Source organism: Equus quagga, chromosome 8 (genome assembly GCF_021613505.1).
Source record: "Equus quagga isolate Etosha38 chromosome 8, UCLA_HA_Equagga_1.0, whole genome shotgun sequence".
In the NCBI taxonomy this organism is placed as follows: domain Eukaryota; kingdom Metazoa; phylum Chordata; class Mammalia; order Perissodactyla; family Equidae; genus Equus; species Equus quagga.
This window is the reverse complement of record NC_060274.1, coordinates 14,763,354-14,788,793: the sequence shown is the minus strand read 5'-3', so window position 1 is coordinate 14,788,793 and position 25,440 is coordinate 14,763,354. Positions and strand designations below refer to the sequence as shown.

Here is a 25,440-nt window from a genome sequence, read left to right as displayed (position 1 = left end):
ATATAAAGTAGAGGAAGATGGGCACAGATGTTGGCTCAGGGCCAGTTTTCCTCAGCACAAAAAAGAGGAGGATTGGCAGCAGATGTTAGCACAGGGCTAATCTTCCTCAAAAAAAAAATCAAGATATTCAGTAGGCACTTACATTTATTTTTCAGAATGATGTTAGAGGAAGATAAGTTCTTACAGGGAAAATGTTTTGCAGTTATATATGATCATTCAGTTAGAAACAACAGGGATCTAATTTTATAATGCATTTCTTATTTGATTTTAAAAAATGAACTCAAGAGCATCTTCTCTGTACAGATATGCTGACCAGCCTGGAAACAGGGCAGACAAGTTAGCCATTGTAATTACTAGCTATACTCATGCTGTGCTATGAGACGTTCAAAATGCAAGGAAATTTAGCATCTTAAAGGAAAAACATAATGATTAAATTTTTGCAGAAGACATTTAAAATAATTTTTCTTTTTTGACGAAGATTAGCTCTGAGCTAACATCTGCCACCAATCCTCCTCTTTCTGCTGAGGAAGACTGGCCCTGAGCTAACATCTGTGCCCATCTTCCTCTTCTTTATATGTGGGACGCCTGCCACAGCATGGCTTGATGAGCAGTGCACAGGTCTGCACCCAGGATCCAAACCAGCGAACCCCAGGCCACCAAAGTGGAACATGCAAACTTAACCGCTATGCCACTGGGCCAGCCCCTAAAATAAAATCTTGAGTGAGATATTTACATTTCTTCAAATGTCAGGAAGACACAGTGACAAGAAGAGAAAAAGTGTTTCGAAACATACCCAACACCACCAGAGGTCTCCGCTGCTGAATGCTGGGTCAGAATTTCCTCCCCGCGACTGGCCACCGACCGGAGGAGGGTCTTCTGCTCTGCTAATTCTTGTTCCAACTCCTGCTCAACGAAAAGGACAAATGAAAACCGCTTTGTTCCTCTATGATTCTTGTCTACAATCATGGTTCTATGTCTAGAAAATTAGAGAACTTTTGTATTCAGTTTTAAAGTTTGCACACTGCATAAAAGGTGTGTTTTAGGTAAATGCTCGAATATTACTCTAAAGTACTCAATAACTTTCTCTGGAGTTGACAAAAGAAATCTCTGAAAAATCTTGGAAAAACCAAGGGGAAAAGAAAATTTTGCTGGGCAACGGTGCCCTCTACTGGTAGAAAATGCACTTTCACTTTGCAAAATCAACATTGCCTTGTTCTAGCCGCGAGAGATCCCTGAGAGGAACAGCTCTTTAATTCCCCTCTTACTCACTAAATGGGATTATCAATGGATTCAGCTTTACTTTTCCATTATTTATGATAAATGTTTTTACTCTTTAAGAAAATAAAACATTTTAATATGTCCTATACATAATGTTAAGGTATCAATGAGAAATCATTCTTATTCAAAGCTCATTTGTTTCGCTAGACAAAAATTTGCAATCCTATTTTGTGATGGTATCCACTTGCAAGTGGAAAATAAATCAAATTTCTTTCAAAAACATGTATTTCAGGCTTTTACCAACTCTCAGAGGCCTTCCTGAGGTTTTTATTATATAAAACAGACTCAAATTGGGACCAACTGAAAATAGAGTAGATATCCTTGATAAGGCAGATTATAATTGAGTTGCACCATATATAAACCTAAACACAAGCTTTTCTTAAAGACTAGACTTTAAAATGACCGATCATTCCAGCGGTCACAAGTTAGTACATTGGAACAGCTAGCCAGGTCTCGTTTCTGTCCGAAGAGAAGATAAAGGAGCATCTTGTGCCTTTAGTACAGAAGCAACTTATCCTTCTACAAAACTGCTCTCAAGGTGTTTGCTTGGTAGATCTGCAGGTCAGAGGGAGGTAGGAAATCCTTTACTTTTTGTTGCTGGAGGCTGCTCTGTCGCTGGTGGGACCACGCGGTGCGAGCTTGGGCCAGCCATTCCTGGACACTGGGGCTCTGAGCAGCAGTCAAGTCAGCATCACTTTCCTCCTTCTCTTGTGCTGTTCCCTGCTTTTAACAAAGTAGAAATCAAGAGCCATCCTACCCACAGGAAAACCTTAACCCAAATGAAGTGACAACTCCTTTAGTGTGGTCTGGATAATGGTACCAAAATGGCTCCATTTGGATGTGAAATCACTCACATTAAAAAAAAAAAAAAAAAGGTAACACAAAACCCATAAATTTATGGCATTTGCAAGAGGGAGAATCATAAATAGATGATTATACTTAGAAATATTTGAGGGGAAAAACTATTTAGAGGCTAGGCTTTTTAGCTGACTGATGTGGTCACCAGATATTATTCTAGAATTTTTTCCACAAGCATATAACTCTGGTTCTCACTTCCTCTACTATCAACACAAGGACCAGACCCCACTGCCATGTGCTGCCACTGCTGGCCTTGATGAAGTTTGGCTAAAGGAAAAAGACAAAAGTAATTACTTATTGCCCAGGCAGGAGTTTATCCTTCCTGCTTGATTATTCTGATGGAATTGGAAAGGCCCTAAAATACTGAATACCAGAATGGAATCAGTTCTGAAGGAGAGCCCTTCTACTCACACATAGGTGTAAGCCAAAGGATAAATTACACAATTTTTTTTTTTGAGGAAGATCAGCCCTAAGCTAACATCTGCCGCCAATCCTCCTCCTTTTGCTGAGGAAGACTGGCCCTAACATCCGTGCCCATCTTCCTCTACTTTATATGTGGGATGCCTACCACAGCATGGCTTGCCAAGCAGTGCCATGTCCACACCTGGGATCCCAGCCGGTGAACCCCAGACTGCCGAAGTGGAATGTGCGCACTTAACCACGGCACCACTGGGCTGGCCCCACAAATTACACAATTTTAATGACTCATTCACTCATGGGGTTGGGGGGATGGTGGTGAGTTATATTCTGCCAACAAAAAGCCACACAAGGGCTCTGCTGGGGAGACAGATAATAGACAAGATGAGACAGATAGTCTAAAAGCAACAAAGAACGTGAAACTAGAGAATGGATCAGAAGGCTGGTGGAGAAGGCATCTCCAGAGGAGAGAAGTGTGCCGAGCACTGAAGGATGAGACACGGCCAGCCTGGCAAAGATCCAGGGGATGGGCCCTCCAGGCCTAGGGAATAGCCTGAGCAAAGCCCAGAAGGGGGAAGAAACTGGCATCTCAGAGAGAGCAAGTGCAGTGAAGGGGCCCATGTGGCTGGAGTACGGGGGGGCAGGTGGGGGCGGGTACTGGGCACGTTGCTTCCGCAGAGGAGTCGTCCTGCCGTCTAGTTCTGGGGCTGTAGCTCCTCTGTGCTTTGGTCCTTCTTTGCTGTATCCGATGATGGAATGGGACCCCGCCACTCCAGCTCATCGGGCCTGACTGCCACAAAGACCCTTTTCTTTCTCTTCTTTTCAGAATTTTACACTATTACAGGGAAATAGATGGAGTCTGTTTACCCTCCTGTCTTAACTCCTTAGAATCTCATGATGACGTTGGAAAATGTCTGAGATAACGCACTTTGCAAGGTTGGTATCAGTGCTTGAAGTGAAGTGAACTGAGGGAAACAGTGAAAGCTACAGGCGATCATGGAGATAGTCCTCTCCCACACTGAGCCACCTTAGCTCGTGGGGACTTCCTTTCCTTTAAGATGATGCCGCTTTCCAGCAAGAGGATGTGGTTTAGGTAAAATAATGGGGGTACCATTGGTATAAAATACGTGATTTGCATTTTGTAGGACCTTCAGAATGGGTGAAAGTGACGCCCAGTTCAGCATATTCCCCACCCCCCCAGGAACGCCTCTCACAAACAAGCATCGAATTTTCAAGAAGGTGGAAGGTGCAGGGCGGAGGCGCTCTTCCAGGACTGAAGCCCTCACATTTCTTCATGGAACAGTCTCTCCCATCTGAGAATGCACATCTACCCAGAATAAGTTCTGGAAGATCCTGGCTCTTCCAGCAAGGATGAAACAGCAGGTCAAAAGGGACCTGTAGAGAATGACCCCAAAGAAGTCAGTTGAAAGATGTTCTCAAGCAGAGCTGCTCCAGCTTACAAAACATGACCAAGCGGCATGGCCATGACCTGCTGACTCTCTTTGGTGGGATCCAGTCACCTCCTGCCCACTTTGCTCTTCAGCAAAGGTTTGTTCTCTGAGTCCAGGCTGAAGCCTCGTGTGGTAACTTCTCAATGCACCACCTCACCCTTCGACGCCGGTTAGCACTGCCTGTTTGAGAGCTTTTCTTTCAAATTCCTCACACCAAATCAGTGCTTGGAAAAATGACAACTGAAACCTCAGGTCTCGAGAACAGCTTAACCACTTTTACATGCACGAACACACATATTCAGATTCTAAGACTTAAGAGCTAAGAAGGGGAGTCATACTTGACTAATCGGATCCACAGCTTTAGAGGAAAAAAAATTTAAGCAGCATCAAAAGCAGAGGCCAAGTATGTATTTTCTATGTGGTTGGGTTAGGTTTTTCAGTAAGTGAATTTTTCTCTGACCGATTTAGTCACTTTGAAACATAAGACTTGGACCACGGAAAGCAAAAAATGATTAAGAATCCAGTTCAAATTTCACTCCCTCGCCCCTTGGGATGAGAAGGCACTGACAGAGGCAATAAAATAATGGTAATTACGTTCTCTGAGGTCTGATAACAGTTTTTCTCTCCCACCTAGGGAATAGGAAGTAAGGGGCTTCTGCACCCAGACTCCCCCTTGGGTGGGGCCACATAAGCTGTTTATTTTGGAAATACTGGAAGAGTAACCACTTTGCCAGGAACATTCCTTGGAAGATTAGTGAGGATTGGGGAATGCTAAACTTTAAATAAAACACTTCTTTATAAAGCATTTCATTATTGATGCAGGGCAAACTCTTGGCTCCTCTGGTGGATGATAATGTGTGAAAACGACCTAAATTTCTTCCAAGAAAGATACCGTGTAATTCAAGAGAGAATATTACAGTAAGTCTGTGTCCCTTCACGTAGAGAAGGAATCTATTTGTGGGGGAAACTGAAGGGATTGGTTATTCTTTGGTACGCACAGAAGTCCAACTAGTTAAAAAGAATGGCTGTAACAGATAAGACCGTTTTATAGATAAGCAAAACTGAGAAACGGTGTGTTTATGGGCACACAAGGCTGAGGAAGGTATTCCAGTCCTGAATCACGCAACCCCCCCCACAGACGGCCACAACCTCACTGACATCTATGCTCAGTGGAAGATTTTTTTTTTCCCCCTTTAGCGTTAGTTAATTTCAGACCAATTCCGAATTTTCTACACAAAGGGAAATGATCATTTTCATGGCAATAATATGTACACAGGGATCCTTTTATTCCTACAGTTGGAAAAATAATCTCTTTTAAAAGCTCTAATGATAAAAAAATCCATCAAGTTTTTCAATCTTATATGCTGGAAACTCATTAGACAAAATATGTTGGAATCTATAGATGTCTTAAAAATGAGCAATGATTTGGGGCCAGCCCGGTGATGCACCAGTTAAGTGGGCAGGTTCCGCTTAGGGGCCCGGAGCTCGCCGGTTTAGATCCCCTTGTGCGCACGGCACCGCTTGGCAAGCCACGCCGTGGCAGGCCTCCCACATACAAAGTGGAGGAAGATGGGCATGGATGTTAGCTAAGGGCTAATCTTCCTCAAAAAAAGATAAAATAAATAAGCAATGATCAATTTCAACACAGCAAAACACTACCATTCATATGTACATTTCATACGACAGAACCCTCAGGAAAGCTTACACCTGTGGGCGGAGTCAGGACTTTTCTCAAGCTGAAGAATCCCTGTGGCCTGGGGCAGGATCTGCCACATGTGGACACCACAGCCGCTGTCAGCGAGCTCAGCTGGCCCTGACCAGACTGAAACCTTGCCTTCCAGCATGTCAGGAGTTGCTATCCTCCCGAAGAATGTGGCTTGCAAACAGTTGGTTGTTGTTATTAATTACTATAAACACTGCAATTTGAGCACTTACTGTGAGCATTACTTGCATTAAAAACTTCAGGATTTTTTTAAAGTGAAATACTATTATTTCCCCTGCTTTAGAGATGAGAAAACTGATCTGTAAGAAAGGCTGAAGGAAGCTCAAGGATCTTGCTCCAGGTCAATAATGGGTGGGACCAGGATGGGGAGACTGAACAGCATTTCTAAAGTGAGGGTCCAAGAACCAAGGCTGGTTTCTGGACAGGCCTTGTCTGCCACACAAATTATTTCAAAATTTTAGAATGAAATGTCAATGTTTTAAAATTGGGAGATTTTAGGGGCCAGCCTGGTGGTGCAGCGGTTAACTTCATGCACTCCGCTTCAGCAGCCGGGGGTTCGCAGGTTCAGATCCTGGATGCAGACCTATGCACAGCTCATCAAGCCATGCTGTGGCAGTGTCCCACATATAAAGTAGAGGAATATGGGCACAGATGTTAGCTCTGGGCCAATCTTCTTCAAAAAAAATTTTTTAAATAAGATAAAATAAAATAAAATTGGGACATTTGGATATAAATCCCAATTTCCTTTCTCTGGAGGACCTAGCAATGCTGCCTATAGATTCTCGTGTGATAGCAGCTGGAACTGAGTACCAGCTCACCAAGGTCCTGACTAGGCCTGCTTCACTCACTTATATCCCTTCCCAGGCCCTGAGGCCTTGGAATTTGTGTCCCTACCCCTGTTTAATGCCCACCTGTGCCCCATCCCTCCCCACCTGCCTCCAGGGTTAGGGCACAATTGGAATTTTATAAATGAAAGCTCTCCCACATAGGGAACCTTGAAGTCTCTCCCTTTGTTTTGGTTTCTTTTGGGATTAAGTTCATTCACATACCACCATTGGGGGGGGGGGGGGGAATGCACAATGCCTTAGATTGATAGTAGCTTTTATAAAACTAAGTGAAATGATGTATACTTTTACAGTTACAAAATCCTTCTAGTTTTGTTCAATTTTAATACCGTGAGCATTTTTCTTTTGTTTTAATTTGCAAAGTAAGACTGTCTGTGCAGTTTAAAGTACGTAAATTTAAAGTGAAAAGTTGTACTTTGTCTTTATTTGCATTTATTTCTCCAATGGTGAAATCAAATATCTTTTCATATACTCCTTGACCATTTTAATTTCTTTGATTTCTTTCTTTCTATCTTTTGTCCATATTTCTATTAGGTGACCTTTTCTTAGTGATTTAAAAAAGATTTGTGGAAATTAAGAGAATTAATTCTTTATCATGTGAATTGCGGTTTCTTCCCTATTTCTCCATGCCCTCTGATTTGGTTAATATTTTTTTGGTTATACAGAACTTTTTCATTTTTGTGTAGTAGTTTTGAAAAAACTAAAATTCTGGGTTTTGGGCATACTGGCACAGGTCCTCTCTACCCTAAGATTTTGTTTTGTTTTGTTTTTTGTTTTCTTAAGCTTGGCACTTCAGCTAACATCTGTTGCCAGTCTTTTTTTGTTTTCTTCCTTCTTCTTCTCCCCAAAGCCCCCCAGCACACAGTTATAGATTCTAGTTGTGAGTACCTCTGGTTGTGCTATGTGGGACGCCACCTCAGCATGGCCTGATGAGTGGTGCCATGTCTGCACCGAGGATCCAAACCAGCGAAACCCTGGGCTGCCAAAGCTGAGTGTGTGAGCTTAACCACTCAGCCATGGGGCCAGCCCTCTAAGATTTTTTTTAAATACCTATACAACCCGAACTTTTCAGGTTTAATTTTTACATTTAAATCTTTTTTTTTTGGTGAGGAAGATTCACTCTGAGCTAACATCTGTTGCCAATCTTCTTCGTTTTTGCTTGAGGAAGGTTAGTGCTGAGCTAACATCTGTGCTAATCTTCCTCTATTTTGTATGTGGCATGCTGCCACAGCATGGCCTGACAAACGGTGTAGGGCCACGCCTTGGATCCAAACCTGCAAATCTGGGCCACCGAAACAGAGTGCACCAGATTTAACCACTACCCCACCAGGCCGGCCCCTACAATTAAATCATTGATCCATCTGTGCTGCCTTTGCTTTCTGCAAAGAATGACATAGGAATTCCAGTTTATCATATTTTAAGTGGTTCTCCTCTTATTATTACTTACACAGCGAATCATATTTCATCCACCAATTTGAAATGCCACCAACAGCTACCAAATTCTCTTATATACTCAGGTCTCTTTCTGGGATCTTTATTCTGTTTAATTTTTTGCTCATTCATTTATTGTGCCAATAGCAAACTAGTCTAATTATTGTAATATTGTATTTTAATATATGATAACACTAGCCCCTGATAACTCTTCATTTTCAGAATTTTATGATTATTTTCACATTCATTTTATTCCAGGTAAACCCGTTATCATTTTGTCACATACCAAAAGTATACAGTTACTATTTTAGTTGAGAATAACTTAAACTTATACGTTAGTAGAAGAAGAATCTGATGTCTTTAAAATGTTGTATTTCTATCTAAGAATGACGTCTCTCTTTCCATTCTTCCACATTCGACAGCCGTTGTCGAGGTCACGAAAGACCTACACATCACTAAACCCAGTGGTTTGTTCCCAAGCCTCATTTTACCTCCTTTATCCCAAGTGGCTTCCAGGAACCAAAATCTCAGCCTTTCTCCCACCTCTCTAGTTTCCCCTTTTCACCCTCCTTGGTGGGCTCCTCCACATCTTGCAAACTCTCAACACTGCAGTGTCCCAGGGCTTGGTTCCAGGACCTTGGTCTTTATCTCTCCTCCCTCCTTTGGTTATCTCATTAAGTCTCATGCCTTTAAGAAGCATCTAGAGGCTGATGACTCCAGTCTAGGTATCTCCCCTGAATTCCAATTACTTGACACTTAACAGGCATCTCACACTTAACCTGTTCAAAATTAAACTACTGACCTAACTACGCTTTCTCCCCCGCAGATCTGTTCCTCAGATAGTTTTCATCTTCTCCTTTACCCAGAATCTGAGAAGTTCTCCCCTCTTCTACCTCTAGAGTAGGCCTCCTCATTGGTGTCTCAGCTTCCACCCTGGTCCCCTAGAGCGGTTAAAATCTGACCTTGTCATTCCTCTTTTCCCAAATACTCCAGTGGCTTCTCCTTTCTCCCAGAGTAAAACTCCAAGGCCATACGACGCCTACAAGGTCCTTTGCACCCTGGTTCCCCTGTTACCTGTCTGGCCTCATCTGCCACCACTCTCCTCTTGCTCACTCCACTCCAGCCACACTGATGTCCTTGAACGGACCAGGGACGATCCCACCGGGAGCCTCTGTGCTTGCTTTCCTCTTTGCCTGGAACTCTCCTCCTTCACGCAACCTTCCTTCAAGCGTAACCCGAAGGAGACTGCCTTGGCCACCCTGTTTAAAATTGCAAATAATCCACCCAGCCCTGCCTTTCTCTACCTACCTGCCTTATGGCATTTCACCTAGAGCTCTTACCATCTTCTAACCTAGTATATAAGAACGTGTTTTCATTTTATTTATTATCTGTCTCCCCCAACACTAATCCTTTGAAGATAGGAATATATAGACATAGATATACAGGTACAGATAGGTAGGTTTTTTCCCATGCTCCTTCACTCTACCACATGGAATAGCAGTGGGCACAGAGCAGCTTCTCAATAAACAGTCACTTAATTTTTATATAGGATAATAATAGTAATATCTAATTTGTAAAGACTAAAAATGAACAAAATTAAAATACTAGACAATAACAGTATGAAAAGTGCATGGGAAGAAATCTGAGTGAAAGTGTGCTAAGGTTCTTAAACTGATCTGGAGAGAGATTAAGATATAAATGTAGAGTTTATTAGGTATGCATGGTAAAAAAAAAAACAGAGGAAAGAATTCAGCCACTTAAAAACAAAGGCTAAAAAGGAAAAAGAAGACTAGAAAGAGCAGGACAAAAATAGAAAACAAAAAATAAGATAATAAAGGTCCAAACACATCAGTAATCACAATAAATTTAAACGGACTAAACTTGCCCTTTAAAAGTCAGAGATTTTCTGATTAGATAAATGTTTAGAACCAAAAAAATATAGTTAAATGTTCTTTATAAGAAGCACATCTAAAACATCAGGACACAGAAAGGGTGAAATCAAAGGAAAGCTAAATGATATACCAGGCAAATGTTACTCCAAAAAAGCTTTAGTAATATAAAACGAAAATCATTATTAGGGAACATTAAGGTCATTACACGATAGCAAAAGGTTCAATTCACCGGGGATATATGATAAGTCTAAAGTTGTGGGCACTAAACAAAAAAGTCTGACTATATCTGAGAAGTAGAATGTAGGAGAAATAAAAGAAAAATGTAAAAATGTTATAGGATAGCTTAATCTATGACCCACATTTAAATATTTTTTAAAACAGTGTATTTGCTAGATTTTGCTATTTATTTGCATTTTCTTTTCTTTTCCTATCCTGCAATCTTCAGGTCTGTGGATTCAAACACAGTTGTGTGTCACTTAATGATGGGGATACATTCTGAGAAAGGCATCATTAGGTAATTTCACTGTGTGCGAACATCAAAGAGTGTATTTTCACAAAACTAGATGGTAGAGCCTACTACGCACCTAGGCTGTATGGTACTAATTTACAGGACCACCGTCACGTCTGTGGTCATCATTGACCAAAATGTCAGTCATGACTGTAGTCCTTACAAAATCTGTTTGAAAATCTATGCCATAGTTTATATAAAGCAGGTTTACATGTGAGTATGTATCATTCCCCAACTTTTCCTTTAAATGTCACAGGCTCAGAAGAAGCAGGCCAGCAACGCACAAAGATTCAGCAGCCTGTGCAGCATTGCGTTGCTGCCAGTGGCTGGAGCCCTCACCTGGATGTTGAGCTGCTTGTCATGCAGCGCTCTCTGCAGCTCCAGAAGGCTCCCCTTGAGGGTTCTCAGCTTTACAGCCAGCTGCTCAGCCTCATCCTTTGTGTGAGCCTTGCCCTCCAACATCAGGTTTTCATTGTGGACGGAGAGCTCCGATAAGGCTACCACCTTCTGCTCGATTTCCACCAGCATGTTCTGGAACCACAGAAACAAGAATGAAATTCACACACCCTGCCAACCTCTGCAAAGACTGTTTCTCACAGAGAAACACAATACTTTCTTAGTCTTTCACCAAAAGAACATGCCTTCACGTTTTTTTCCTAGTTTTCCCACAGCCTTGAAGAGCAGTATACAGATCTTTTGCAATTCCCTGAGCTTAATTTTTCTTTTTTAAGATTAGATATTACATAATGAAAAATATATTGGAAAAACCCATGGAAAGCACATTTTATATAGCCAACAGATAAGGAGGAAAAAAAAAAAACACGCCTTAGTGTTATCCCATTATTATCTTCTTATTTTAGTGTTATATTGTGATGTTTATGGCTAACAGTAGTAAAGACATCACATGATCCATCCTTTTTTTGTCAATTTAAAGAGAATTCTCTCTTCTAAAACATTACTTCTTTGGACTGATTTCTTTTTTCCAGATTGTTGCTCTTATTTCTTGATTTTTATTTTTTTGTTTTTTATATAACGTAATTTTAACCTCACATTTCTGAAACTTTTTCTAAAGATTTTACTTTCACTTTCTGTGACAACTGTCTAATGCTGCAAGGTTTTCCTCAAAATGGAGGCTAAATCCAGAGAAGCAAAAGTTGCCACTCTTCCAAGGAAAGATTTCAATCAAACAAACAAACAAACCACCACCAACAACAAAATCAGGCAAAACAAATAACACCCATTTTATTCTACAGAAATTGTTCTGTTTTCACATTTAACTCTGAACTCTCTGAAAGGCACTTTCTAATTTATATTCAATCAAGTAATTATTAATGAGAAAAGGTATTTTATTTCCCTGTACAAAGCCAGAATGACTGCCATCAACTTTTAAGAATATAAGTTTGAACCAGAAAGCTAGAACTAAATGGAAGAGTGAAATTTTTAATGAAATAAGGCTTAAAGGGTGATTTCCAGAGGATTATTTTTGAGAAACTCATAGAATTCTGTGCAGGATTGACTTTTCCATTAGGCACAATTGGCATGGTGCTGAGGGCCCATGATTTTTTCAGGACCCTAGAAAATGTCTTAATTCTAATTTTCTTTTTTTTTAATCAGAAGAAAAAAATGAATATAATATAAATTCACCCTGGATTATATTAGGTTTTGTACCAAAGCAATTGTAAAATAAAAATATAATTTTTAGTATTTTTATAGAGGAAGAGGTCCATGGAAGCCAAATGCCCAGGACCTCCAAAGTCATAAGGTGGCCCTACTTCTGTGTCACAGCCACAGTCCCAATTATACAAGTGGCTTAAATACTATATTCGAATTGACTGAGGAACTGTTGTGTACTTGTGTGATTCCATAAGCTTCCGGTTTCTAAAAATATTGTCAAAATACCATTTTGATACTTTGTAAAAGTTCTGAAATATGTTATCTGAATTACGGACTTTACGCATGACTATAAAAATAGAGACATCCAAAAGGGAGAGGTGGGTGTAATGATAAAACATAAGTTGGAAATGCTAGTGCATGTGGTAATTTCAAGTGCTAGAAGGGAATGCTAAAAATAGATGTCTCTTTTCAGAAAAGAAACTTTAGAAAAGATGAAATAAAGAATAGAAAACACTCGCACATAGCTCTTTATTCTCTACCATCAAGGCAGAGAATAATAATGCTTTGAATACACATAGGTCAGTTGCCCAAAGAATTTAACAATCTAAATTATAGTGATCAATATTACAACCAATCTCAAATCATAAAAAGAATGACCAAAATGGCATTTTACATATTAAGAAAAAAGTTAGTGTTCATTAATTAATGGTTTTGGTATATTTCCTATGATTCTAAATGGGAGAAATATGAAGTTGTGCATATTGATATCTAACCTTGCAGATTAGGTAGGGTTTTCTAGAGGCTTCCTAGTTAGCTAAATGAAAGAGCTGGTAAGTCATACTTCAGCCACATGTAAAATCAAATACGTTGATAATCACTGAAATTTGATGATTGGAGTTCATTGTCTAGTCTCTATACTTACATGTGTGTTGGAAATTTTCTATAATAAAGAGGTAAGGAAATAATATTGTAATAAAAAGCTTAAGGCCATTACCCCTTACATTAATTAATTCCTAGAGACCTCACATCAGAGGAAGAAATTCTCTACTCCAGTCTGTCTGCCTATAACTGACAGTTTTTCCAAGTTTTCCAAATAATATATCAGAATTAGAACCCAAATTACAGGAGATCATCTGGGCACCTGGCTGGGTTTATCCACAGGCTGTTCTACAAGTACTAATTCTTCCCATGGGGTTTCTATTCCTCGTGGGCCACCAAATATAGATACCGTAAGTGTTTTGGTGTCTAGTCTTTAAAAACTATGCTTCAGGAAGCTGAAGATTTTCTAAAGAGTAGATACTATCAGTAAAATCTCTCAAAAAGACTAACTCTAAGTTTGGATTTCATTTAAGCTTTTATAAGGTATTGTTTTTCTACTCTCTAAATATATAAAGCATATGGGATGTGAAAAATCATATATCCAAACCAACACTTTTTACCATTATATTTTCTATCGTTAAAAAATGTGCTTTGGGGGCCAGCCTGCTGGTGCAGCAAAGTTCCCACGTTCCACTTTGGCAGCCCGCGGTTTGCCCATTGGATCCCGGGTGTGGACATGGCACCACTTGGCAAGCCATGCTGTGGTAGGCGTCCCATATATAAAGTGGAAGAAGATGGGCACAGATGTTAGCTCAGGGCCAGTCTTCCTCAGCAAAAAGAGGAGGATTGCTGGCAGATTTTAGCTCAGGGCTAATCTTCCTCACACACACACACAAAATGTGCTTTGTAACGTTGGCATAGTCCTTTAGACCATCTTTTTACCTGGCAGTCCACCAGCTGGGCCTCCATGTCCATGGGCTCCTTGGGCGTACCCAGTGCAATGTCCAGGGTGGCCTTAGTGCTCAAGAGCCAGTGGTCCAGCTCGTCAGCTTCACAACGATACTTCTGCAGGGCCTGTTCCTGTCTCTGTTCCTCCAGCTGATCATTTAACTTCTCCTAATGAATTAAGTAGAACATAACACAGATCACCCCAAGGTGAAATAATCAGGATTCAACACATAAAACAATAGTCCTCAGCCCTGGCTACACATCGGAATCACCTGCGGAACTTTAAAACAATACCTATGCTTAGGCCACATCCCAGAGCAATAAATCAGAATTTCTGGAGGTGAGTCTCAAGATTAGTATTTTTTAAAAGCTCCTTCAATGATTTTAAATGCACCTAGAGTTTAAGTATTCTTAAATAATATACCTACAGGACCAGGAAGGTAATGTGAATGATGGAAATTGATCAAGTTTTAGAAAAAAATAATGGCATACAACAGTTAGTAAATGATGAGAAACTTGATCTCAATGACTGGGAAACTGTAGGGAGTGGTGGGGACCGTGGAAACCTGAAGATCCCATGATCCATCTAAGGGGCAGCACCATGCAGTTTCAGGCAATGGACCCCCCCCCCCCCCAGGAAGGGGGTGCCCAGTGTGACCAGTTTCTTGAGTGAAGGCAGAAATTCAAATTTTTTAGTTAGATCTCTGGATTTTGTCAATGATAGCACATAATTGATATTAAAAAAATCCAGCCAATCACTCATTTTGAAATTCTACAAGGGTTTCATAGAGTGATTAGGGACCATATTACTGCATTAAAAAGTTAATTCTGAAGATAAGGTACTCTAAATACCTTATTTAAAAATTTTTCTTAATAATTTATTATTGTTATTTTTAAATCGAAATTGTTATTAAATAGTTTAGAGATTAACTAGAGCAGACACACTGATTTTAAATTTCTCTAAAACAAGAAATATATGAATATATGACTTGAATAATCTTCTAATAGGTACAACTAGAAAGAACCCACACATCCAACAATAGTCTTGATTAATTCAATTATGGTATAATCAACAGCTAAATAAAATCTCATTAAGTTCATATAATAAGAAATGTAATGAGAACTGATTATGTGCCAGAGAAGCTGCTAGACAGACGCTCTAAAGGTCTTGACAGGGTCTCCAGACTAACCAAATTACGGGAGCAACAATATGGACATCATACATGTTTAGGGCCAGGAATACGAAGACAACAACAACAAAAGGAAAACAGCTTATTTTTACCTCATATGTTGTTACCAAAATCTCTCTATTAAATAATATTACAGTTAAGTAACATGAAAACCAGAATCGCAAGAGTATTTCCATGAATTAACCTACTTGCGTTGGCTACCACTGACTAAGGATTCATTCTTCACAGTATTAGGACCACTATTCATAAAAGGCTCTTATTCAAACATAGCAAACCATTATGCAAACCTAAAACTATTCTTCACAAGACTCTTGTCTACCAAGTATTTGCTTTCCACATTCTCAATTTTTCACGCTGAAATGAGTCAGAAAGGGGTGAAAAGACACATTCACGGCTACACACTGACTCAGTGCTCTATTCACATGACCCTCCTGGAGACACAACACCAGCTTCTCATGAGTGGGAAACAATAAGAACGCAGATCATGTAAGTAACCCGCATACTCGTCAACACAACCTTAAGAGTGAATTTGCACGGGAGGGGCACCTTCAGAGTTACTTGCTACCTCCAAAAGCTGTCGCTTCCCTGATGCTTTCATCTTGATGGTGGACATGCGCTCCGCTAAGACGGTGAGCGTGGACTGCAAGGCCAGCTGTTCCGCGGGGTCACACTCCGGGGATGCGGACACCAGCTCCTCTGCGAGCGACGACTGGAGCTCAGTGATTTCCTCTTGAAGCATGAGAATCTCATCCATCAAGGCCTGTGGGAAAGACTGTGGCATCACACTCATGTACGCACTTTTTTGGACTGAGGATCCTGTCACCAGCCTAGTTTCATACCGACTGAGACTGGAGAAGATATTTCACTTCGAAGTCCGTTAGCCAGCAAACGGGAGGTCTATGAACCTACGTTTCATAATGAAAGTACCAGACTGAACGTCAGGAAACTTCTGACTTTAAACCCATTTGTGTCGCCAACTTAACTGAATTTGAGCACGTTAATTAATCTTTCTGGTTGTCAACAGGCTCATCTGTAATCTGAACGGGGTGTGTTCCTTTATGCCGGAGTCTACAATTCTACGTTGAAAATAAAATTTCATCACTCTCTTCCTCAACATGATTTTTCCCACTCCACATTTCCCCAAGTCTGAGACAGCGCGGCATTTTAATCCAAAACTCACATTATAGAAGACAAGAAAGATCTGTTGCCTGTTTCTCTGTGGTCACCCTCTCCTCCTTTTTCTCCTTCTCTTCCCAACTCTAAAATTGGAAGTTTCTCAGGGCTAATTTGCAGGCCCTCTTTTCTCTCTTCACAGTCTATCCAAGGTGATGTCATCCATCCCCAAGGCTTTAAATGCTTTCTAAAGCTGAACACGTCCAAAGGCTTATACCCCTAACCCACGCACGGTCCTAAGTTCCAGGCTTCTATATTCAACTTACCTATTTCTTGGGCATCTCCATCTCATTATGTACAAAGCCTGCTTCCTCCTGTGTCTTCCTCCTCTCAGTAAAGGGAACACCCATCTCTTTAAGCTTGAGCTCCAGATTTATGAGTCATTATTTACACCTTCTCCCTTTCATTCACCAAATCCAATCCAACACCAAATCCAATTACTTTTACCTCCAAAATATATCTTGCATACGCCCTCTGCCACCCCCAAGTCAGAGCCAACTCTCTCATCTGAATTGTTCTAATGGTCGAATGGCTGGCCCACCTGCTTACACTCTTATCTTTCCAGTTCACTCTTCACCAGCTTTTAAAAAGGTAAATCAGATCCTCTCACTCCCCTGCTTTAAAATACTTAGTGGCTTATTGTCTGTTTCCGGCCTCAGGGCCTTTATACATGCTGTTCCACGAGCTCTTCTTCCCATTCTGTGTGTGATTGGTTCTCTTCATCCTTCTAGTCTTAGGTTAATTGTCACACCTAGGAGATCTTTCCTGACCACCCAAACTAAAAAGCAATCTCTATTATTCTCTCTCAATAATATGCTGTTTTCCTGCTTAACATCTATCATAATTACACATGGTTTTTATTTCTCATTTTTCGTATTTTATGACTTGCTCTTTAGCCATAATCTTGACAGGAGAAATTCTCATTTAGGATTTGAATGACGTGTTAGAGAAACAGGCCAGGGGTAGCCCGGTGGTGTAGTGGTTAAGTTCGTGCACTCCACTTCAGCGGCCCAGGGTTTGTGGGTTCGGATCCCGGGCACAGACCTAGCACTGCTTGTCAAGGCATGCTGTGGCAGCATCCCACATAAAATAGAGGAAGATTGGCATAGATGTTAGCTCAGGGACAATCTTACTCATTAAAAAAAAAAAAAGAAAGAAACAGACCCCACCAGAGGAGGGACAATCACAACTTTGAGTAAAAAAATATAGGCTTTATATTCAGTAATATTTCATAGTTTCCTCTGTACCCCCCGACTTGCATACTTCCCACCTCTTCCACAGGACTGTAGGCTTCACTGTGAGCCCAGTGTCTCCTCAGACCAGGCTTTCAATAAATATTTAAAATACAAAACAACAAAAAACCTTCCTCTTTCCCTAATATCAAGTGTCACCATGTCCAATTCATTTTTTAAATAAACTATTACACTGAAATTACATGGATCTAGAAAAGGGCACAGACTCTAAGTGCACAGCTGTATGAAGTTTCACAAACAGTATACATCCATGCTCCTGCCACCCAGATCAAGAGACAGAACGTTCCCAGGACTCCACAGGTCCCCTTGCCTGCCTCCATGTTACCACCTCCTGCCTTCCCAAAGGTCACCACAGGGTTGACCTGTAAACGTTGTGGATCACTTTGGCCCGTTTTTGAGCTCTTTAAATGGGATCATACCTGCTGTACTGTTTGTGTCTGGCTTCTTTCACTTCCTCTCATGACTGTGAAAGTCACTCACGTTGTTACATGTAGAAAGAGATGATCATTGTCATCATTGTACCGTATTCCACTGTCACCTGGTTTGTTGATCCTTTCTTTTGAAGCCTTTCCAGTGAGTTCTCAGGGGTATCTCATTGTAGTTTTAATTTGCATTTTCTGATGGCTAATGAAATGGAGCACTTTTCCTATGCTTGTTGGTTATCTGGATCGCTTTTATTTGACTGCCTGCTAAAAATCGCTTGCCCATTTTCTACTAGAGTCTGTCCTTCTCTTATTGATGTGGGAAGTTGTTTATATATTCTGGACAGGAGGGCCTTCTTCTGGTTCTCTGTATGCAAATATCTACTCCCTTTTTGTGATGTGGCTGTAGACCTCCTTAGTGGTGACCTTTGATAAACAGAAGTTCTTAACTTTATTGTAGTCTAACATATCAATATTTTCCTTTATTAGAAAAATAAGGGGGGGCTGGCCGGGTGGTGCAGCGGTTAAGTGCACACATTCTGCTTCAGCGGCCCGGGGTTTGCTGGTTTGGATCCCGGGTGCAGACATGGCAGCACTTGGCACACCATGCTGTGGTAGGCGTCCCACATATAAAGTACAGGAAGATGGGCATGGATGTGAGCTCAGGGCCAGTCTTCCTCAGCAAATAGAGGAGGATTGGCAGCAGTTAGCTCAGGGCTAATCTTCCTAAAAAAAAAAAAAAAAAGGAGCCGGCCTGGAGCCACAGTGGTTAAGTTCGCAGGTTCCACTTCTTGGCAGCCCGGGGTTCGCCAGTTCAGATCCCGGGTGCGGACATGGCACGGCTTGGCAAGCCATGCTGTGGTAGGTGTCCCACGTATAAAGTAGAGGAAGTTGGGCATAGATGCTAGCTTAGGGCCAGTCTTCCTCAACAAAAAAAAGAGGAGGATTGGCAGTAGTTAGCTAAGGGATAATCTTCCTCAAAAAAAAAAAAAAAGGAAAAATTAGAGGGTTGGCCCTGTGGCCAAGTGGATAAGTGCAGGCTCCACTTCAGTGGCCCAAGGTTTTGCCAGTTCAGATCCTGGGTGCAGACCTAGCACTGCTCATCAGGCCATGCTGAGGCAGCGTCCCATATAGCAGATCTAGAAGGACCTGCAACTAGAATATACAACTATGTACTGGGGGGCTTTGGGGAGAAGAAAAAAAACGGAAGAAGATTGGCAATAGATGTTAGCTCAGGTGCCAAACTTTGGAAAAAAAAAGTTAGGACTTTTGGTGTCCTATTTAAGAAATCTTTGTCTACCCCAAGAACATGAATATATTCTCACATATTGTCTTCTAGAAGAACGCTATTTGAAGTGTGGTCCATGAAATGGTGTCAGTCTGCAAAATATGTGTCACTAGTGCATGACAAGATAAAGATATCGTGAGTAAGTGTTAAGAAACTTTTATAGCAACTTGACATTGGCATGATACTCAAGCGAGAGTTTGTTTTATTTCACTAAAATATTGATCTGTGATTGGCTGGAATTTTTTTTTAAAAAAAGAGGTTATTCACCACAGATAGTTTGAGAAGCACTGTTTTAAGACTTTTTTTTCTACCTTCATGTTTAGATCTACAAGCCACCTGAAGTTAGTTTTTGTGTCCAATTTAGGTAGGGCTCAAAATTCTCTTTTTTTCAAATGGATATCCAGTTGACCCTGCATTATTTATTGAAATGATGATTTTTCATCCATTGTTTTGCAGTATAATTTGTGACACAGGTCAAGTGTTTGTGCAGGTGTGACTGTGCTCCTGGCTCCTAATTCTGTCCCGTTGACCCACTTGGCTGCCTGTGCAGATACCACACTGTCACAATTACCGTAGCTTTAGAAGTCTCACTCTGTGGTAGGATACCTTCAACTTCATTCATCTTCTTCAAGGTTGTGTCGGCTATTCTTGACCCTTTCCATTTTCAAGTATATTTTTTTACACACTTGCAAAATACTTTAGAATTAGCTTGTCAATCTCCACCAAAGAATTTGCTGGGACTTTTTTATGGGATTGTAATGAATTTACAAACTGATCCTGTTATACATCCAAATGGTTTTCGGCCAGTAAATTATTTTCTTCTACTTTAAAATCATTTTTTGGTACTTGACTGCCAAAAGTACAAAATTCACATTATTTTCTCTGTTTTAAAGGCTTCTCCACAACTAGACTGACCTCGTTATGTCTTTTGTTGCCTTGTTCCCCTGTACAAGCAAGAAGAGCCTCCTCACTATTTCACACCGCATTCATTCTCATTCTCTCCTCCAAGCCTGTCCTCAAACATCCACATTTATAGTGCCTCCTACTCATTCCTGTTACCATTCCAGATTTTCAAAATCTGTGTCTCCAAAAAGACCTGCTGAAGTCTCCTTTTATCTCCTTCCCACCACTATAACCCACAATCACATTGCTGTTTTTTGCACAATGTGTTGGCAATTCCCCCTACCCCCAAAGCAGCCTCAAGATAAAACAGGTATCTGGGGCCAGCCTGGCGGTGTACTGGTTAAGTTCGGGCACTCTGTTTCGGCAGCCTGGGGTTCACCGGTTCAGATCCCAGGCATGGACCTACACACCACTCATCACACCATGCTGAGGCAGCATCCCACATAGAAGAACTAGAAGGACACACAACTACGCACTGAGGCTTTGAGGAGGAAGAAAAAAGAGAAAGATTGGCAACAAACGTTAGCTCAGGGCCAATCTTCCTCACCAAAGAGCAAACAAAAACACAGGTATCTGAATCATGAAACCACCAGGGAAAAAACACCAAACAAAAGGCACCTCATTTAATCTCAGTGAATTGACCAGTCAGGTTTACAATGAAGTCACCAGCTTCTGCTTCAAACGCACAATGTTCTAAAACAGCTCTTTGAATGTTCTGCAGTAAGTAATAAAGGAGTTAGGAATTCTAGAACTGTTAGTGTTCATCCTGTTAGAGTCAAGCCTCTCTATTTGTGCTTCAGCTTACTCTCAAGGGCGAGTGGACAGTTCTGGAAGATAGCTCAAGTTTTTAATTTCAAGACCCAGCAGCCAAGCTTCCTGAAGATGGGGTTTTCTTTTGGGGTAACAAAAATGTTTTGAAACCAGACAGAGGGGGGTGGTCGTACAACACTGTAAAAGTACCAAATGCCACTGAATTTTTTGCTTTAAAATGGTTAATTTTATGAGATGTGAATTTCACTTCAATTTAACAAAACAAAAAGATCTAGCAGTCAAATTTGTCTTAACCCTCATAACTGTCTCAGTTGGCGGCCAGATGCTTCTCTACAACATCTGACTCAAAAATAAGGAGAGAGAGATGAAAAGCACATCTCTGGGTTTCTGACTTGTGTTTACGAGGAGGGCGCGCGCATGACACTTATGTGGTTTAGAAAAGTACCCGATCTTCTCTAAGTGACTCACTCTGGGGAAAACATGTTTGGTTCGACACCAAAGGTAAATGTGAATTTCATTGTGCCTTTCAGAACTATGTACATCAGCATAGTTCATTTCAAACTCTGAGTTGTTATATATATTAGAAAAAAACAAAAACAAAAGCAAAATAACCTCAGAGCTCTTCTTACTAGCCACCACTGAGCTTAGTGTCACAGACATCACACACCCACAAAGCACGAGCGACCCATGATAACAAAAGTCCGAACAGCCACAAGTCAGCTTGTGAACTGCATTAAGGTCTTAAAATTAAATCTGTTGTACAATTTAGAACAACAAGAAAGCCACAGCACTCTACCCAAGTTCAGTAGATTTAGACAACTGTGTAGAGGAAAAATATAGGAATTTGGTTAGCTCTTTAATACTTCCAAGAGAATATTGGGACAGAAATAACAATTGAAATATTTCTATTAATTTAAGGGAATATATAAAAAGTATACTGGATTAGAAATAGTAATTCTACAATAATGCTTGGATTTTTTTTTTTTTTTTTGAGGAAGATTAGCCCTGAGCTAACATCTGCTGCCAATCCTCCTCTTTTTGCTGAGGAAGACTGGCCTTGAGTTAACATCCATGCCCATCTTCCTCTACTTTATACATGGGACGCCTACCACAGCATGGCTTTTGCCAAGCGGTGCCACGTCCACAGCTGGGATCTGAACCGGTGAACCCCGAGCCACCGAGAAGTGGAACGTGTGAACTTAACAGCTACGCCACCAGGGCGGCCCCTGGAAATTTTTAAGTACCATTCCAGAAGCTAAGAACCAATTTAGACATCGTGATACCATTAACTTTTCATGTGGGCAGCCCTGTCCCAGAATTGGTAGAACGTAGGTACAGACAGCAAAAGTTAGCAACAGTACGTCAGATGGAAAATGTTAGATGTGTGATGATATGAGAAATTATACATTATTTATATTTTCTTTCTGTCTCATTAGAGTATTAATATAATTGTTAAGCTCAAATGATGTGTAATCATCGAATTAGCCGCACCTCCTCATTGCTATAATTGTTAGCATTACCACTCCCAACTTAGAAAGGGACAAAAAGTTATGTCATTGGCCTTAATTGCAAGAAATCAGACTCATTTCTAATTTAAAACACTTCACATTAGTGTGCAATTTTGAGTTTTCCCCATTAAATCTCTTGAACAAAATAATAATTTTGCGGCACATTCAGCTTATGTGTGTTTTCCTACTAATGCCCAGGAGGCAGCATGGTAGGGATGATCAGGAGCTAACTTGCATTTTTAATTAAGAACTCTGGAACGTCAGGGCTGACTCCCAGGCTCCCGTTTTCATGCAATCCCTAAATCCTGCAGCACCCAGTGAAGGGCCTTTGGGAGCTGTGGTCAGTCTCCTGGGAGATAAGAACGATGAGCCTTGAGCAAAGGCAGAGATGACCCGGAAGTAGAGAGAAAGTCAAACTACATAAACCCTCTCCTGGAACAGAGTTTCCTGATAATCTGAGCTGGTAACACTCAAATTTGTTCTCATCCAGCCCAGGGATAATTTATACCAAATTCCCGTTGGGCGCTTAAAGGGAGCTGTAACGGAATGGAAGGACGTTCTCCTGCCCCCCCAGGCACAGTGAAGCACAGGTCAGGCAGGGGGACAGCGGGACAGACAGAGCCCCAGGGAGCACACTGTTGCTCCACAGACAACCCCTTGAGATGGCAGTGAGGTGGCCGCTGACCACTAGAAAAGTGGAGTATCAGTTAAAGAGGACTGTGGTGCTCAGAGGAAAATTGCACTGCTCTAGTCACCTAAGGCCCTGACTGTCCTCATGACGGGTGTGGTTCAGGTAAACAAAGGTTAATTTTAATTTTATATTTTTACAGCACTCTCCCAAACTAGACTGGCTACAGGTGGCTTTGGGACAGCAGAAAGACCCAGAGAAGGTAGTTTTACCAAAATAAGGCCTAAAAATGGATGCTTTGCACTTTGATCTCTATCTTAAGAAGTTACAAGAGTGCCAAAAACCTAAAACCACTATTTCTCAAATGCTGTCTCTAGAAAAAATGTTCTCATTTTTGTGTTAAATTGCAAGGTCCTATACATCATAAAAGAATGCAATTTTGTCTTAGACTACACATTTGAACAAGAATGTATTGCAAGGTTATCCTGGGTTCCAAAACTATAAAGACGTAAAGTAAAGATAAATTACAGAGTTTTACTCTTAAAGCTGATGAATTTCCCAGTACTTGATGATACATATACCACATCATGCTTTTATAGCTCTTAATTTGCATCTAAAGATATATTTCTTTTCCTCTGTCTCTCATAGGGTTTCCACATGCTCCTGAGTTCTGGCTGGGGACAGGCAGTATTTCCCAATCTCATGGTGACTGCATATTTGTGCATTAATAGTACACCTGATAACATTGCTACAGCATTAACCAGATTTTAATACATGTATCTTCTTAGCATGCATTTTAAATTGATGCATTTTTAACATCTGTCTGAGTGAAGTTAATGTAATCATCTGTTTCTCGTTGCCTAATTTCCATAACCTTTTAAAAAATGATTCAAGTCAGGCACAACCCCAAGATTATAACTTAGAACCCCTTATTCTTCAAATGCTTCTTTACCCACTGAAGTCTGAGAGTTCTTCTCTTGAGTGATAATGGCGAGGTGCTGGCTAAGTTTGTTAAAACAATACAGTATGCTCTCCCAAACACTTGCTTGGTTGGCCGACTAGCCCACAAGAATGCACCTATTAAATCATGCAGGAAACTGAAGTCATTGTTATTTTTACCTGATGTTCGGCCATCTGGCTTTCTGGACTCCTGCCAGGCTCTAGACTCTCACTGAGTTTCATCTCAATGGCCTCCATCTTTGTGGAGATGGACTGGAGGGAGTCCTGGTACCTTTGTTGGCGTTCCAAAGCTTCATAGAGTGTGCGCTGCTTTTCACTGATCTAAAGAAGAAAAGGGATATTACCCAATGTCTCCTAGAGCCTTATCTTCTAGATTAGGACATTTCTTTCCTCACTGCTTTACCTCTGTGGCCCAAGAGAGGGTATTCAACTGTGTACAGGATGTGTCAACTCAACGCATGTATTTCACAAGACAATCTAAGGTCATTGGCGTCTGGTGGGCTTAAACAATTCCACGTTTCAAAGACTTACCACATTCTTTAAGGTTTCCCAAGAACGCTGCAAATCATCCAGTTTAGCAGTAGCAGATGGCTCCAGGCCTGCTTCATAGAACTCTTGGGATGGCAATGTGCTGGGGTGAATCCTTGCCGCATCCGTCTGCAAGCGCTCAGCAGACAAGGCTTGGTAATAAGCGATGTCCTGGGGGGAAAGCACAGCATTGGATTCAAGAGGAAGACAAAGTTTAGGTTAACATGCTCTGGGTACTATCTGTCACGTGGAGGAAAGGATTCATACCTTTCAAGGGGCCACGAACTAGTGAAGTTAGTCAATTCTTGTGACAAGAAGAATTTAATGATAATATCAAAGCAAATTACACTTGCTTTAGAACTTTGGTTTACATTTAAAAAATGAACACATTTACCAATAGTTTAAGTTGCCAAAACTCGTTCTTATTTCATACTTGATAAAATGAAAATACAAAGGATTTAAGTGGTACACATATTTAAAGATTGACTGGTATAGCAAAAAAAGAGAATCCAAATGATCCATTTCCTAAAATGCTGTGTAATGTGCTGATTAAAGTTTTCAATAATTTAATAAAGTAATTGATGGAAATAAAATTAATCTGCAGAAAGTCACTTTTCAGATATAGCCAGATCTTCAATATCTATGAGCTCACTAGTCACAGAAATTAATTTCAATATTTTAATATTAAATAAGGGAAAATGTAATGGAGAAGTTAAAACTACTCTAAGAAACAAAGATAAAAAAGTTTCCTTCTACTTGGTTCCTGGAAGTGCACCAAAAATAATCAAAGTGAATGATAAAAACTAGATTTTTGAATTTTTTTTATGTCTGGTGTTATAAGGAACGTTACATGTTTTATTAGTATTGATAATGGAATTTACTATATCAAAACATATGATTCATGTGTTTTCAATTGTTTCCATGGTTATTTATCTGTATATTAATAGAAATTGAATTAGGGAGTAATGTTTATATTTGGGAATTGCTATAAAAAGTTCACAACTTCTGCAGTTGTACTATTGAAGGTAATTA

The 25,440-nt window shown here is 40.6% G+C and overlaps 1 protein-coding gene across 11 annotated transcripts in view; it reads right to left on the bottom strand.

The window, feature by feature from the left end:
* SYNE1 (spectrin repeat containing nuclear envelope protein 1) overlaps positions 1 to 25,440 on the bottom strand; it is a 446,099-nt gene that overhangs the window by 130,734 nt on the left and 289,925 nt on the right. For 9 of the 11 annotated variants that reach the window (XM_046669209.1, XM_046669206.1, XM_046669212.1 and 6 more), the window contains 7 exons: positions 24,412 to 24,579; positions 24,040 to 24,201; positions 15,540 to 15,746; positions 13,779 to 13,952; positions 10,743 to 10,934; positions 1,867 to 1,998; positions 794 to 903 (listed from right to left, as the gene is read on the bottom strand). In XM_046669209.1, coding sequence (XP_046525165.1) covers positions 794 to 903; positions 1,867 to 1,998; positions 10,743 to 10,934; positions 13,779 to 13,952; positions 15,540 to 15,746; positions 24,040 to 24,201; positions 24,412 to 24,579 — 1,145 coding nt within the window. The remainder of the gene's footprint in view (positions 1 to 793; positions 904 to 1,866; positions 1,999 to 10,742; positions 10,935 to 13,778; positions 13,953 to 15,539; positions 15,747 to 24,039; positions 24,202 to 24,411; positions 24,580 to 25,440) is intronic. The other 2 variants (XM_046669210.1, XM_046669213.1) reach the window with 1 other exon arrangement.